General features: G+C 49.0%; 5 protein-coding genes across 5 annotated transcripts; 3 read left to right on the top strand and 2 right to left on the bottom strand.

The window, feature by feature from the left end:
* Positions 1-156: 156 nt before the first annotated feature.
* Positions 157-1,217, top strand: N7457_002239 (Ubiquitin-associated/translation elongation factor EF1B N-terminal eukaryote; the record flags this gene model as incomplete). Its single annotated transcript, XM_057173285.1, has 3 exons — positions 157-238; positions 298-641; positions 792-1,217. The coding sequence occupies 3 exons, from the start codon at positions 157-159 to the stop codon at positions 1,215-1,217; spliced, it is 852 nt and encodes a 283-aa protein (XP_057033436.1).
* Positions 1,218-1,608: 391 nt separating this feature from the next.
* Positions 1,609-3,640, top strand: N7457_002238 (RAD52 DNA repair protein RADC; the record flags this gene model as incomplete). Its single annotated transcript, XM_057173284.1, has 5 exons — positions 1,609-1,941; positions 1,997-2,083; positions 2,146-2,325; positions 2,380-2,563; positions 2,610-3,640. 5 exons carry the CDS (start codon positions 1,609-1,611, stop codon positions 3,638-3,640), a joined length of 1,815 nt encoding a protein of 604 aa, XP_057033435.1.
* A 3,326-nt stretch (positions 3,641-6,966) lies between these two features.
* Positions 6,967-9,908, bottom strand: N7457_002237 (uncharacterized protein; the record flags this gene model as incomplete). Its single annotated transcript, XM_057173283.1, has 7 exons — positions 6,967-7,799; positions 7,873-8,936; positions 8,988-9,033; positions 9,094-9,299; positions 9,361-9,610; positions 9,671-9,806; positions 9,861-9,908. The coding sequence occupies 7 exons, from the start codon at positions 9,906-9,908 to the stop codon at positions 6,967-6,969; spliced, it is 2,583 nt and encodes an 860-aa protein (XP_057033434.1).
* A 1,209-nt stretch (positions 9,909-11,117) lies between these two features.
* On the bottom strand, positions 11,118-13,106 carry N7457_002236 (putative amino acid transporter; the record flags this gene model as incomplete). Its single annotated transcript, XM_057173282.1, has 6 exons — positions 11,118-11,152; positions 11,241-11,599; positions 11,653-11,857; positions 11,908-11,919; positions 11,973-12,132; positions 12,186-13,106. The coding sequence occupies 6 exons, from the start codon at positions 13,104-13,106 to the stop codon at positions 11,118-11,120; spliced, it is 1,692 nt and encodes a 563-aa protein (XP_057033433.1).
* Positions 13,107-14,164: 1,058 nt separating this feature from the next.
* On the top strand, positions 14,165-14,644 carry N7457_002235 (gamma-glutamylcyclotransferase family protein; the record flags this gene model as incomplete). Its single annotated transcript, XM_057173281.1, has 1 exon — positions 14,165-14,644. One exon carries the CDS (start codon positions 14,165-14,167, stop codon positions 14,642-14,644), a length of 480 nt encoding a protein of 159 aa, XP_057033432.1.
* Between the last annotated feature and the right edge of the window lie 1,231 nt (positions 14,645-15,875).

Genomic DNA, 15,875 nt, shown 5'->3' with positions numbered 1-15,875 from the left:
GCCTTATCGCTCGCCGCCTTTCTGATACGTCACCCGGTCTGCTCTCGGTACCTTAACTCGCCCTTTCACCATCTCTCTGATTCAATTTCACCAAAATCACGCTCATATTACAGGTGCTACATCTTATTACCTTTGCTTTGCACCCTACCGTTCATTATGGCATCGGACCTCGACCAGCTCATTGAAATGGGCTTCGACAAAGAGCGCGCCCAGCTCGCAGTGACGAAGACTGGCGGCTGTAAGTCTCTGCAAATTCCGCCCAATCCAAACTATAATCTAATCTGATGGCTCGTATAGTACAAGGCGCACTACAGTGGCTTGAAGATAACCAAGACAAGTCGTTGGAGGAGATCCAGGCACAATCTCAACCGGTAGACGACGAGGAAAGCCCCGCACTTCAACCAGGCGAACAACCACGCAGCTTGGTATGCAATGATTGTGGCAAGAAGTTCCGAGGCCAGTCACAGGCCGAGTTTCACGCATCGAAGTCTGGACACGTGGACTTCGCAGAGTCCACAGAGGAGATTGCTCCGTTGACCGATGAGCAGAAGAAGGAAAGACTGGCAGAGCTGCGGGAGAAGCTTGCGGCGAAGCGTGCAGGGCTATCAGAACAAGATAAGATCGACAAGAAGAGGAATGAAGTGCGTATACCTGGTTTTTGTTCCAAAAACCTAATGATCTGTGATGCCTTGCTGACTTTTGTTTTCTTTAGGAAATCCGAAGGAAGAGCACTAAGGAGACTCAAGATGCCAAAGAGGAACTCCAGCGCAAGCAACAGTTGAAGGAGGCAGCCCAGAAAAGAGAAGGAGAAGCAAGATGAGATCGAGGCGAAGAAGCGCATTAAGGCGAAGATCGAGGCCGACAAAGAGGAACGCCGATTGAAAGCAGAGCAGCAGCGAGCGGAGCGTGCTGGTTTGGCTCCTCCTCAACCTGTCACTGCTCCAGTCCCCACCTCATCTGGTCCCACCACTTCCAAGCCTGCTTCCGCTTATACCGAGACACGTTTGCGATTCCAGTCAGCTCAGGGTAACATCATGAAGACGCTGCCCGTTGAAACCACGTTGTTTGAGGTTGCCGCTGCTTTGAGGTCACAGGATGGGATCGAAGTTGAGAGCTTCATGCAGAATTTCCCCAGAAAGGTGTTCAACAGTGAGTTCTTTGGGGAGACTTTGAAGGAACTGGGACTTGTGCCCAGCGCCAGTCTCGTCATTCAATGATTGATCTGTTCTAGAGGATAGATAGCTTTAGCAATGAATGAGAAATGAGATGAATCTTGCATTAAAATGGGAATGGCACTATGGTTGCTTAAATAGCTTCTCCAAATAGTCTGATAATGGCTCTCTAACTAGCTCTCTCAGTAACTGCGAATAGTGTGATATAGTTACTAGGATTAGTATCATCTTCACCTTCACCTGACGTGTGCATCCAGCTCGAATTCTTATCTTATCATGTTATCGTCATGTGATGTCGCGATGAGCCGCGTCTTGGTGCCTAATACAATACGCGACGAGACGCCCCAAGCATCTCTATCATCCAACTCGACGTTAATTATCCCAAATTATGCCAGCGTGAGACCCATTACCTCGAAACCTGAAATCCCCGTTCTTCATGGAGCCGACCACTGACAGTGATACCCTCAGCGTTGGTGACCAACATCGCGGTGGTGCGGGATCCATCATGATGCCGAACGCTACAGGTACTGCCGTAACGAACCCATTCGAGGAACCCCAACGCCGGATCAGTGAATACACAGCGCAAGAAATCGCAACACTACAAGCCCGCCTCGATAAAAAACTGGGACCCGAATACATTTCTGCACGCCCTGGTGCTGCGGGGCAGAAAGTACACTATCTCTCCGCAGATAAGTGTATCAACCTCGCGAATGAGGTGTTTGGATTCAATGGCTGGTCTAGCTCGATCCAGCTCGTTCAGATTGACTTTGTACGTTTATCACTGTATCCCGCAATCACACAGGTACGGGCTAACGACTATCTAGGTTGAGGAGAGTCCAAACACAGGCAAGGTCAGCCTGGGTCTTTCGGTGATCATGAGGGTCACTCTGAGAGATGGGACCTTCCATGAGGTAAATCAATGTTTTTCGGTTATGAATTTTGGGTAGGATGTCGTGTTAACTCCAGTCTCTAGGATATTGGCTACGGACACATCGAGAACTGCAAGGGCAAGGCCGCAGCTTTTGAGAAAGCCAAGAAAGAAGGCACAACGGACGCATTGAAACGCGCATTGAGAAACTTTGGCAATGTGTTGGGTAATTGTATCTATGACAAAGACTATGTGTCCAAGGTGACCAAGGTCAAAGCAGTGCCTGTAAGGTCCCTGGTGCTCTCAAGATGCTCTTTGCCCTGCTGATCATTACGATAGGGAAAATGGGATGTTGACGACCTTCATCGCCACCCGGATTTCGCACCACCTGCTAAGAAACAACCTCCTCCACCCAAACGTGCAGCGGAAGAGGACGATTTACCCCTTCCCCGTCCTATACACCAAGCGAGAAGCACTAATCCAGGGAATACCGCTTCATTCGAAGGGGATGGAGAGTTTGGCAGTATGTCTCAACAGATACAATATTCAAACCTCGCTAATGTCTCTAGGTGATCTTTTTGACGAGGCTGATTTTGGTGTGGCTGAGACTGAAACAGGGAATCCTGATGAGATCGTCATTGATACAGGGACCCTTCGACAACAACAACCCAATATACTAAACAACGGCCCAGTACCTCAACGAGGACCGCCGGTTCGATCAGCATTCAATGCCGCCGTTGTAACACCCTCAAAACCAGAGCGTTGGAACGGTTCCGGCCCAACAGCCCGTCCCAATCCAGTGAACCTGCGCCAGAACCAATCAGGGATCCCACCCCCAGGTGCAGTACAAGGACGCGCAGTGACCGCGCAAGGTCCTGTCCAAAACCTCGCAAACCAGAGACCGTCAGTTCCACCACAGCAATCTGTTGGTCAGAATGCTCCACAAAACAATATTGCCCAGCCTCCGGTGAAAAAGGAACCGGCTTCTGTAGGGTTTCAGGGGAACCAAGAAATGGTTCCACCGCCAGGGACCCCATCAGGGGGGTTCTATTCCGCCAGGGCCGTTGATCTTCTCCGCGAAAATCCAAATTCAGTCCCTTCGGGGGCACCCCAGTTTGACCCACACGCTGAAAGTCCATCCATCCGCAAGACAGCTGGTGTAGACCATACCAAGAGCGTCCCTATCTCTAGGCCCATGCTGTCGGGGGGTGCCTCTCCAGCACCTAACAACACGGTGAACAACATTACACGCGATTACATAAATCCCGCAACTGATCTGCAGCGGAGAGTCGGTGCTCCTGGTGGGGGCATCAGTAGCCCTGCTAGCAGAGGCCCTTCTGTCTCATCTTACCGACCATTGACCCGGCCCAACCTTGACCAGAGGAACGTTTCCAACCCAGCTGTGGTAAATCGAGGCAGTGTTCCACCACAAGCGAATTTGAACGGCAAACGACCTCCATTGGTAGATGTCACTAATGGTGATGCTCCTAGTGCATACCCTGGGGCCCCGGTGTCTGGTCCAAATGACCCCAAACGCCCCCGGGTCTCGGATGCTGATCCGTCTGGACCCTCGCCTGGGCCTCGTCCACCGACCCAGTAATGAAAATGATTTGATTTGGCATTTGTGTCCATTAGGAGGGTGCATTATCGTGCAATGTTCAAGTACAAGCGTGCTTATCTCATCTAACCTTTTTTCTTTCTCTTTCTCTTTTTTTTTCAAGTCTGGTCTCTGGCGTCATTGCATGGTTACCGGACTGGGGAAGTATGATAGGCGTCTCGGAGTCTTGGAAGGTACGAGGCTTCACAGGACCTCAACGGGGGGAATCAAATGGGGATTGTTCTTAGATCTCAGTACATTCATTCATATTGGCATATTTTCCTATTGTTATCCTGAAACGGACCCGCAGCAAGCTGGACTGCAGAGGTGCACTACGAGGACCAAATTAGACCAGAGGATCGTCATGGGTTGCAGGATTTGATTTGCAACATAATGATCCTATCAAGAATGCAGCTTGTGACTGACTCAAGCTGCCAGTATCAATATTTGACGTCTGGATTAATCCCGTACAGCGATATGCTCGGTGCCAAGAAGCCTGCAATACAAGGCAAAGGTCTGCCTAAAGACTCCTATTCCAACCCCCTCTCCACCGCCATCTCCGGCCCCCTGTTCTCCTCCGTTCTCCGGTTAGCGTGGTTGTCAAAGAGCCAATCGCCAAAGCATGTCAATACAGGCTCTCGGGCCCGAGAGCGCGGAACCTCACCCGGGTTAATATGTGATCCTCCATGCATCTCACCTGCAACTTCAAATCGGGGCAACTAATCCCGGTAGTCTGGGCTGGTGGACTCACCCAGATCGCCGGAAGTCCGGGAGCTGATCCAGTTCCCGGATGCGAGTCGAAGAGCGCCCATTATCTCAAAACAGACTAGCCTTTGGGACTTTGGACACCTCGCCCTTCGGCCTTGGATGGTTTCTCCCCCGGACGTTACCTACATCCGTGCCTGCAGGAGGGACATGGCGGAGTGGCTTTTCTCTCTCTCTCTCTTCTCTCCCCTTTCCTTATTTCGGGCATGTATCGCGGTGCTTTTGTCTTTTTTGAACATGCGATTTTCTTCTTCTACGTGGCTTGCGGACCCCTGTCTCTTGCAGAAGGGCCAAGCGCATCGCGCACGAGTTGATTGATCGGCGTCTATTTTCCGGTCTCCAACTTTTCTGGCGAAACGAATATGTACTGTACTCCGTACCCCTGTCAGAATGCCAACAGACAAGTTGCTTTTTTAAAATTGATATCACTACGCGACGGTGTGGCCATGAGGCCCGTTGATGTGGAATTGTAGGTATCTAGGTATATTTAAAGAACGATAGATTCCCACAATCCATCCAGACACAGCCCGTATATTCTTTGCTACAGTTCCTTACTCTTCCATAACCATGGCTTCCCTCCTTAGCCTTTGCTTTACTTATACCAATGCATTCAACACTGCCCTTGTCGGTCTCGTTCTTGTTGCTGTGGTTGGGATGGTTCTATACTTCAAGACCAACTCAAAACCCAAGGACACTGCGAACTTGACAATCTCAACAGTGAGGATCCGAGCCCGAATAACCTGAAATGGCCTTGTCTAATCCCTCTAGGACAATGTGATCAATATACCTACGTGGAAAGGACCGTATGATCTGGATGTACAGCAACCCTATAGACGTCGGGCGTATGGCTTTGAAGGTAGAGATACCATACATCCCACCACACACTCTGACTGAAAATAACCATGCCTCTCTAGATGCGTAAATGCAGCCAATGTCGGAAACGGGAATAATGACATGAGGAAAGGAGACCGACTGGGACGATAAGACGTGACTACAACCTGGGCCCGAAATCTTCAGAAAAAAATATAATGCGTGTATACTCCGGTCTTTAGAGGGCACTAGCCCAGCCCAAGTTCTCCGTAACTACATAAGTCTGATATATCTCCTGCCAAACCGAAAGAGAGAAAAGAAAGCCCCAAGCACACCCGCACACCCCGATCAAGCTCAACATATCACAAACGACCAGGATGTAAATGAGCCCTGCTACCATCCTGCGGCCAAGCCCATACACCCGAATCAATTTTGATAGACTGGACCGTTAGGAAGTACTTTGGCCAGACCAGCCTTTAATGTCCGGAAGTCGGATGATGTTCCCCGGCGATCCCAAATTCCCGATTGTCGACGTACCGACAGATTTCGTCGCACCCGCAGTACGGGGGGACTGGATCCGGTCGATCGTTGATGGAAAGAGTAGGAGACGAAAAATAGACACGTCAATTGGGGTGGAACGAGAAAGGGGATACAAAAGAACTAAAATTAAAATTAAAAGGAACGGCCCGAACGGCGGGGCTTCCGGGGACCATATTGTGCACGTTCCGAGGTTGGCTTGGATATTCCCTGACCGCATTATTGATCAAGTGGAAAGAGAGGGAAAAGTCCGACTCGATTTCTCGTCCTGTGTGTCATCTATAAGTTGCCAAAGTATCTACATGTACGGAGTACTCCGTAGGCAGGTCTAGAGCTTCCGGGGGAGGTACTATTGTACACGTACTTTCGTAAATCAAAGGCCTGCAGCTGCCCGATGTCCCTGTCATCTCTGATGGAATGGTACTCGATTAGGTGGATTTAGGGCAGTAATGCATCAAGAGAAACACCAGTCGTGTAAATTCTTTTTACAAATGGGAAAAATAAAATAAAAAAACCAATTTGTTCTTTTGGCGGCTTGTCAAAAGTACACGCAAAGTACTGCGTACTTCTGACCACAGACGTCATCACAGCCCTGGTAAATCAGTACAGAGTGATGGATCATGTTTGCGCTGTTCCCCCTTTTTCTTTTTCCCCTTTTTCTTTCTTTTCTTTCTACTTTCTGTTTTGATGCTATGTCACCGATTGTAAAAGACTTATCGGAACCAATCGGCTTTCTACTAGATCGAGACTCAATGGTCATAGAGCGCTTGATATACGGAAGTAGAATAAGTACCATTTGAAGTTGGCTACAGGCCCTGTAGAATTGCCACTGACAAACATAACCCCATATGCTGTCCGGAATACCAAGTGCCCATATCGTTCGCCACGTGGAATGAATGTTCCACATGTACTTTGTACTAGAGGTTCTGCGTCCACAGCCGGAGATCGGTTTGAAAAGAAGTGAATGGCTACATTACATTATTAGGAATTATCATTAATAATACAAAGCCTGTCCTTGGACAATCACTGATCCCTCACTAATGGACAAATCGATTAACCGAAAATTGGTAATCATTCAATCAGAGCGAGCAAAGGATATCAAAACTCTTAACTAGGCTGGAGAAGAGATGGGAACAAATTCAGAGAGTCAACTAAGACTTGGCCAAGGCCAGTAAAGCAAAGGCTCTGGCCCTGGAACCGCGCAACTTTGATGCTCTTTACTTGCGGCGGCGGAAAGGAGGGGTCACCATACCCTTTGCACTGGGTCGTGGGAGTGTCACAGGGTCGGGCATGGAGAATATCCGACTGGGGGCTTGCTGTGAGACGGGGTTATTGGACTGACCCGACTGCACAAAGCTAGAAGTACGGCTGATAGCACCGGAGGTTCGATTCTCGGAAGAATTCGGACGCGCTGTGGGAGCTTTGTATGGAGCAGGGCCAATGGTGCGAACTCCAGTTGGCTTTCCACCTTGTGGCTTAGGAGAATTGTATGGAGCAGGGCCGATTGTGCGCACACCAACGGGTATTTCCTCGTGTAATGTGGGAATATTTGGATGGTTTGCGCTCAACGCCCGAATTGGAGCTTGGGGCCTCTGTCCGATGAGACTGGTATCAGGTGAGGTAGGGGCCTTGATCGAGGCAGGAATCTTCAACGGGGCAGAAGCCTTGGAAGGAATAGAAACTTTTGTCGCGTAGATAGAATCATTGATAGCCAGGGGCTTCTTAGTAGCTTCCACTCGAGGACGCGGTTCTGAAGCAGGTGCCATCTGGATGGAAGTGTCGGAGATTTTCGGTCTCTTTGGAATATCTAGGGGCCCAGGATCTGGGATAGAGGCTGCACGCTGCGGTTCGAGTGGAGGAGCAAGCTTATCCGAGACTTGGAGAGCTTCAAAGCGGGTTATGATATCGGAATCATCGCTTCTAGTCGGCGAGAGGCCAGGCACACGAGGCCTGTCTCTGCGTTTATCGGCAGATGGAGGTGAGGTAGAGTTAGAATGGGGCGGAGGCGGCGATCGATGTCGATCAAAGGGGGTAACATCTCGTTTGCTAACTAAAGAGTGTGTGAGTAACGTTAGTTGACATTAATGATTCTACAAAATATCAGACAGGCGGAGTCAAATTACCTTGTTGGCTCTCTCTCTGACGAATTTTTGCCTCAACAATTCGTTCGACATCAAGAGGAGTAAGTCCAGGCGCATATCTGGACTGGCAAAATTCTTCAAAGAGCTCAAGGAGATTGGCATTGACATCCTGATTCTTCTTATCGGATTGAGCTTCTGAGCTCAGTTGCTTAGCAGGTTTAGGTGAAATGACTTCGTCAATGCTTGAAACTGGCTTCGAGACCTCAGCCTTTTCGATGAACTTGAGACCTTCCAATTCTGCTGCAGCTCGACTAGAAATGGTCTTCGCCTTGGAAGATCGAGGGGTTATCGGTGCCGCACCCGCAGAAAAAAGATCTAGAGGGAATGCAACCGTAGGTACATCGGCTTTAGACTGAGCTGGCTGTTTGGATTTCGGTTCCTGACTACCAGAGGAAACATGTTTTTTGCTGTCTTTCATTTGTGGAGCTTTGGCAGCTAGGGACTTCTGAACCTCGACATGGGATATGGTTGGCTTGGTTGGAACCTTCGTATTGCTTTTAACTGGCTTTCGTGGTTCTTCCTCAGGTAAAACTTTCCATGAAAGTGTGTCTGCGGGGACTCCAAATGCCTTCGGATCAGCAGGAATAGGAATAGGTAGATGGGCCTTTTCCTTTGATTTCTTAGAGCCAGAAGCTCTCGCATCAGGAATATGAGACGCTGGCTTTGTAGGTATTTCCACGAGATAATTTCCAATGTGCGGCGGGGAAGGCTTGATAGGGGCAGCCCTAGCTTTCGTGCGTTTGGATGAGGCCGTTTTCTCAGGCGGAGCAGTGCGAGACGACGGTGTCAGCGGTTGGGGAGGTTGGTATTGAGGTTTGACGGGCGGAGGGGGAGTTTCAACCATACTTTTCTTCTGCTTTTTCTCGCTCAAGAGCGGCTTGGTCTCTGGCTTGTTAGGCAGAATGGGTTGTTGCATAGCTGTAACGTCCTGGATTGGAGCAGTAAAGATGCTTTCAACTGGTGCTTTTGGCTTTTCGGACGCTCGGCGAGATTGGAGTAGGGACATGAAGTGCGCGGGGTCCGAAATTTTCGTAGTGAAGTCCTGGCTGGTCAAGCAGTTAGTATAGAGATTTTGTTCCAAGAAAAGAATCACTTGCGTTGGTGGGGGCCGCTGAGCTCTGCTAGTCATAGGTGGGACTGATTCTTCGAACAAATTTGTTAGCTATACGTGCTTTCCGTGCTCGTTCCACACTCTTCACTTACTGTGAACTGGCTCTTGAGGTTTGCCCCGGCCCCTCCCTCGGCCTCGGCCTCGACCTCTTCCCCGGCCGCGGGCATCGCTATCATCGTTGTTGCAATTGAGTGCCGGATCCAACCCGAAGCCGGATGATACTGTGACGGACCGAGTGTGAGGCTCAGGACGACCTTGTCGACCGACGCTGCGATTGTTTGTTCCGTGGCTCGGGAATCTGCAATTTTGTCTCCGTCAATTTGCGTTTCTTTCAAGTTAAAAAGAAGTTAATCTCGTACCTTGCGGGAGCATGTGGAATATTAACATGTCCCCTTGCGGGAGAGGCAACGGGTCCACCACGACCTCGCTTTCCTATGAAACCACCACCGCGACCTGCAGAGGGAGTAGGGACAGGATGGTTGGCATATGTTCGCAGCTGACTTCCCTCGGGATGCAGCATGGCATGAAGATTGGCTCGGTGAGACTGACCGGAACCTATGTCCTGGAGCCCTTCCATTCCACCGGTGTCGCCAATTTCAGCATGCAAGTCTCCATCGATATTAGCATAAGGCAAGAAATGTTCTGGAGTACATATTCTTCAGTACTTACTTGCCCATTTATTCAGCTGAGCTTTGTCCCGTTGGTCGACTTGGCGCCGCGATTCAATCGCGCCAAGCTGCACCTGAGCCGGCTTCTTGATTTCGGCCGTGGAGATTATTTCACGGCGGGCAGTTCCCAGGTCAGCCTATTAGAGTTATCAGTTAGAAATATCATGTAAGAAATGAGAGCACAGGATTACCATTTGTAGACTTTGCAGCCGGCGAAGCTGCTCCTCGGTTTCATTCATCCTGTCGTCGTGTTCCCCACTACGGGTCAAGTGCCGATGACGGTGAAGTGAGCGGGATAGAGGCGATGGATTGTCTTGTAATTTTCAACGAATCACTGCTTTGGGATGATGCTTCGGTTGGCTAAAGCACAGAAGGTGAGGTAGAGACGAGTTGACAAGGAGGTCAAGCAATTGGGGGTGTCCGAAGCAATGCGAGAGCATAGAAGACTATGTCTCCCAAGGAAAACGGGGCGGGAGGTCAAGTGACCTGAGAACAAATGGCCCTTCGAAGGGAGGGCCTAGATGAAACGAGGCTTGGATGAGTTCATGGAATATCCTCGAGGGATAGAAGACGAGGTGACTGCGAGAGCTTCCGACTTCGCCAAGCGAATGAAACAGACCCCGGGTAAATCTGTGAGAGAAACTCAGAAGATAGCACTGCGAGAAACACCATGGAGTTTGAAGAAGAGTGTTGATAACAAAACAGCAGGGTCCAACGAGGAGTGATGAGGGTGAAGAAGGACACAGTAGAAGTTGATGGGGAACAATCAACAAAGGCCCACGAACCAATTGGGGCCAAAACGCTTTGGATGCAGTGCAAAGTGGCCGTTTGCTCTTCATGCGGCAACAGCGACTCGAGACGGTAATTGGTGATGAGTCCGTTGCTCCTTCCATCGGAGACCCTCCCACGACCGTCCATTTAGGGCTGACATGTCCACGTGGTAGCCGTTATCGAGGATATCGATAAGGTCGCGTGATATCAAAGACCGAAGACAGTGTGAGGGTCTCGGGGGCTTCAACAATAATGATTGAGGTTCGAGATGCAGGTGGGTCAAGTGCGTGATGATGGGAAGAGATACAGAAAAGGCAACAGAAGCGATGCTTGAATGGGGAAGCTCGCGTATCTCAATCACCGAGAAACTTCATCCTTCCTGCAGTGCTCGTGACTTGGGCGCAAGGTTGAGTACGTGCTACCCCCATACCGAGGTGCACCATAATCACCTAGGTACCTGTGATTTGGCCAGCTGGATCGCAGCTTATACGTCAACTATAAATAAGGATGTCCTCAATCGACAGATATTATAAGATATGATACTATCATACATCAGCTAGTTATGCAAGATGGATTATGTACATTATAAAGAAAGCCCCTGAGGCATCTGCCCTGGCGCGTGGCAGCATAAGCATCTCCAACGCTCTTTGGAGGCAAAGAAGTCCTGAAAGCGAGCTCTAAGGTGCACTGCAGGCATGAGAAGTTCCGTCATCTGCAAGGAAAAGCCTCAATGTCAGTATCCGCGCTAGAAGTGCTATCGCAGAGGGGCGTAATTGCGAGAAACTGATCAGTAGACTTACTTTGAACGATCTTGACTATCGCCTGCACTACACTAACACCCATCACAGCCACTCCAAAGCAGATGCATAGGTACGCCGGAATCTTCTCTCGCCGTGTAGCACTGCTAAGCTTGATCCAGCAGAGGGGAGGGAAAATATAGGCTAGGGCAGCGGCACTGGTCGCCCCTATGAGCTCGAATACACTTCCCAAATCACAGGTTATCAAAGACAACACCATAGATGTCACCACTAATGCCGTTGTGAAGATGATGTGCCGAACAGGGTTATGTGGTTCGTCAGGGAAGTAGTAGGTCGTCATGACGGAACGGCAGACGAAGGCCTCAAGAGGTAGAGTGGTCAACATGTTCAGACCAAAGCAACTGGTCGATGTCAGCATAGGGACTCGTGTCAATTGTGAAAGGAGAAATTATACAATCGTGCAATATTGATAACAATGTTATCTGATGGGAAGTTGTTCAGGACATTTCCCTGGGTTTTAGACCCGAAAAACAGGAAGCCTGCGATGCCCATTGCGAGACACATCACCAGAGATACTCCGGTTGAATAATGTGTGACCCGGGTAAACCGGTCAAGTGTGGGTTTCTTCAACGAGCCATAGATCAAAAGGCTGTTGTGGTCTGTAGGGATTAGCTATTGTTTTATAAGTAAGGCGAAAGGAATCACATACGGCAAACAAATGCTGAAAATCATTAGCACACTTCCTGGCTATCGACGAGGGTAGCAAAAACTCACCAAAAGAGATGACACCCACGGCCTGGAAAAAGCCACTATTGAACAGGAGCTGGCTCTTGATCTCTCCACGTGACTCGGAAGAGACACGGAAGCCCTGGGTGATGACCGCGACCACAATTATGATCATGCTGACCAATGCCAAAGCCGATGCTTTCGCCAGCTAAGTACCTGTCCATTAGCCTCCGGTGTATAGCAAAGAGACAATGATCTGACCTTGGCGATGTCTCTATACAAAGACAATGGATACGAAATACCCAACACAAAGATAACAATAACGGCCCGGCGATCTGTAAGAAGCCACAGAAAAGACATGTCCCGAAGAGACGGAAACAAAGCGCCTAGAACATGTGGGATGGTATCGCCAACAATGATACAAAATGCGACCATGCCGCCGAATGCAAATGCCCATTGCGCAACTGAAATTGCGATGAGTCCGCTTTTTCCGAAGCAATACTGCATAGTCGCCTGGAATGAATCCGCGCCACTCAGTTTAGAGTTGATCACAATCAGTCGAATGGTCCAGTCCACCGTGATGGTCAAAGCAGCCAAGAGCAATATTCCCATAGTCATGCCTGCTTGACGAAGCGCGTAAGGTTGTCCAATTATTCCAGCTCCGATGATGCTGTTGGCCATGTTCATGAACGCCATCTTCATCCCGCTCCGTGGCCGCGCATCTTCGAGGTGCTCTTCGGGAAAGAATTCGTCCGATGTCGCAAGTGTCACGCTAGGCGCTTCAATGTTTGTGAGAAGAGGAATTGATTGTCCATTTCGATGCGTTCCTGAGCCTTGGTTCCCTAGTTCATAGTCCTCATCCTCTAACCAATGCGTGTCGTCTGGACTAAGAGTACGCTCAATGGAATTGCGATCGGGGATTTCATACGCTTCTTCTAGGTCAAATCGAACGCGGTTCAAGGTGCGCGGTGCGCGGCGCTGTCCATCAGGCGCAGGTTGGGAGATTGAAGACTGGGGTTTGCCGTTTGTCATATTGCGTGAGGGGATCGGCGACGGCGAAGATTCTGGATGTAATGCTAGATCCTGCGCCTCGGGCGAGGCTGACAACAGTGATTGAGCTTCATGACCATCCTGGCCATGCTGGGCATACAGGTGATCCTCTGGAGTCTCATCCCCTGGCATCGCTGACCGTAGATAGTTCAAAGTGTCACGGTTACTTTCAGGCCACCTGTATGGGGGCCACACGTGATAACTTATCGATAAGAGCCTGTCGATCTGATAAGAGCCCGGTTACCTCGGATGCAAATTCTCAGTACATACTCCACCTGCGGTTTGATAATGACAACGTTGGAAGTGCATAAATAGAGTAGAAATACCTAGATCTCAAAGAATGGGAAACTGCACATAAAGATGAGAAAACAGATATTCTTTCGTTATATGGCAATGAAAACTGAGATTGGGCGGAGACAATGCTATTTATACACAGACTAACGTTCCGTATGTATTAGTTCCCACATCTTCAAGTGCCTTTTGATCTTTAATTAATTATTTAAGTTCGAAGGAGATTACTTGTCTTGTTAAAAGGGTGAATTGGAGCGAACGTTACTTACATGATTTGTGTATGTACGCACCTATGGTACCAACGAGAAACACCTGCTGCTTTCCAGAATGAGCTCATTAGGTATCTGATTGTAGAGAGTTTTATCACTTGATTGCAGGTGATGAATGCTCTACAATCGCCAGCTTGTACACTGGCACAATTTATCTCAAGTTTTGCGCTCCTGAAACAGAAAACTTGACTTTTGTACGTCAATAAATAGATAATCCCAATAGATGCAGATGTATGACCACCCTGCCCTAGTGGCAAAAGGGGTAGTGTATTCTCAGTATAGAAATCTAACCTATAGAGCTTCGGGTCCTCGACAAAGCTTATCTTCATGAAGCTTATCCCCATGCGGTCTTGGACCCTTGCGACCCGAAAACTAAGGCCACTACCTGGCAGGCGCAATGCAAACATGACCAAAAAGATTGTAAAGGCAACTCTCTCCATCCATCTGTTTCCCTCCTCCGCTTTCCATAACACCACAGCGAACAGGCAGGAAACGATTTCTCCTTCTTCTGTCTCCCCCCTGACTCTCCATAGCAATACGGCACAGAGACAGCAGAGAACAGGGCGCCATCACCCGCATTCCGGGCTCCGGTCCCTGGCCAAGAGAGATCCGCATCTACATATTCGCACGATGTGCAGCACAAGGCCGTCCCTCATGGTCCGCAAATTCCTCGAATATAATGACACAGGAAACGCAGTCAGGCAGAACCAAACAGCACCGGACAGTTCTGCTGAAGACGGTTGGCACCGAGAACCCTTCCAGAGGGGATATTGCTTCTTTTATGGGACGTTAATGAATCCACACACTCTCTCCCAAGTCTTGAAGTTATCAACACCGCCCCCTGTTATGCGTCGTGCTAGAGTGATTGGTTTTGAAATCAGGCTTTGGGGCCCTTATCCTGCTCTTGTTGATGGCAAGCCGCTACACCAAGTCGATGGCATGGCGTGTGAATTATTGTCACCGACGCAACTTGATCGGCTCGCCGCTTATGAGACGGACAAATATAGCCTAATGACTTGCTTGATTGACCTCTTGAATGATGACGGCAGCACCGCAAGAACCATAGAAGGGGTTGCTTTCATGTGGAACGGACAGCAGGATGAACTGTGAGAAGGAACGTTTGACCTGAGGCAATGGAGAAGGGAGAAGCAGTTGCGATGCCTGGGTTGAAACTCGGAAGGATGGGAGACACTGTTTTACCTAACCTCTAGCCTAGATCGTAATGGGATGTTTGCTGCAAGAAGCGAAATTCTTCTCTGGAACTTGAAGTGAACTATATGCTGTGTAGTGTCTTCATAAAGATGTTTTTTGCGTTGCCTTGAAGTTCCTTTGCCTTCAGAGTCTATTGCTCTGCTGGCGTCAGTGCCCGCATAGAGCTGGGATCAATATATCCTGACTTTCCCCGAAACACGAAGTTAAGAATCCTAGGATTGAAATCAGATATAGCGAATCTCGTAAGGGATCTTCGCAAGCCCTGAACGTCTCGAGAAAAAAATAGTAATATTCTGATCAAAGGGCATCATCTAAGAGGAATTAACGAATGATGCCACAAATTCGACCCATGGGAGACAGGCTGTCTCGTTCGTTGCTCCAGGGGCTTGTCGAAACTCGATTGTTGCCTTTCTGGCATGATACAGATTTTTGAAGTTCCAAGCAAAGTATCTTCGGCCATTATCGTTCATCAAGTCAACGATTTCCACGTGGTTTCGACACCGATAGAGCATGCTTAGGCATTCGCGAACACTCTTTCCTCTCAAGCGTGAATTATCACATCGGTTGCTCGCAGCATACTCGTTGTTTCTTCTGTGATCTGGCACAATCGCACGAATTGCTTCTTCGAAGTAAAATATGTTACGGCAAATTGATTTGAGTGTATTGACGCGCCATCGACTGTTGTCTGGAGGGGATATATGCACATAAAAACCGCATGATTGGTTTCTCTGCACTCCGCAAATTAGATTGAGAGCTCGGAATATATAACGAACTTCATCCGTAATAGACCACTTAGCCTATATATTAGAGCCATCATAGATACCATCGATGGGGACGAGGAAGACGGGTAGAGTGTAAATGGCCACGAGCTAATTAGCGAAAGCCTTAAGATCTGGGAATTCATCTTTGGCTCTGTGTAGACCTCCGCACCAGCCCGCAAAGCCCAAAGCCCAACCCGCCCCAACCCGCAAATGGGCTGGGCTTGTATGGGGGCCCAATGGGCTTCAAACAATACGAACATGCTAATGCTTGGCAGATACATAAGCAATGTAGATTTTTCTGGTATTTCTAGGTATATAGATTACCCCCTAAATTGACCGAGTTCTTATACCTAGAATAAAGTCAATTG

This window comes from Penicillium paradoxum (genome assembly GCF_028828445.1).
Source record: "Penicillium paradoxum strain IBT 22861 chromosome Unknown utg000003l_segment0_segment0, whole genome shotgun sequence".
Lineage (NCBI taxonomy): Eukaryota > Fungi > Ascomycota > Eurotiomycetes > Eurotiales > Aspergillaceae > Penicillium > Penicillium paradoxum.
This window is presented reverse-complemented; position numbering and strand designations above follow the sequence as displayed.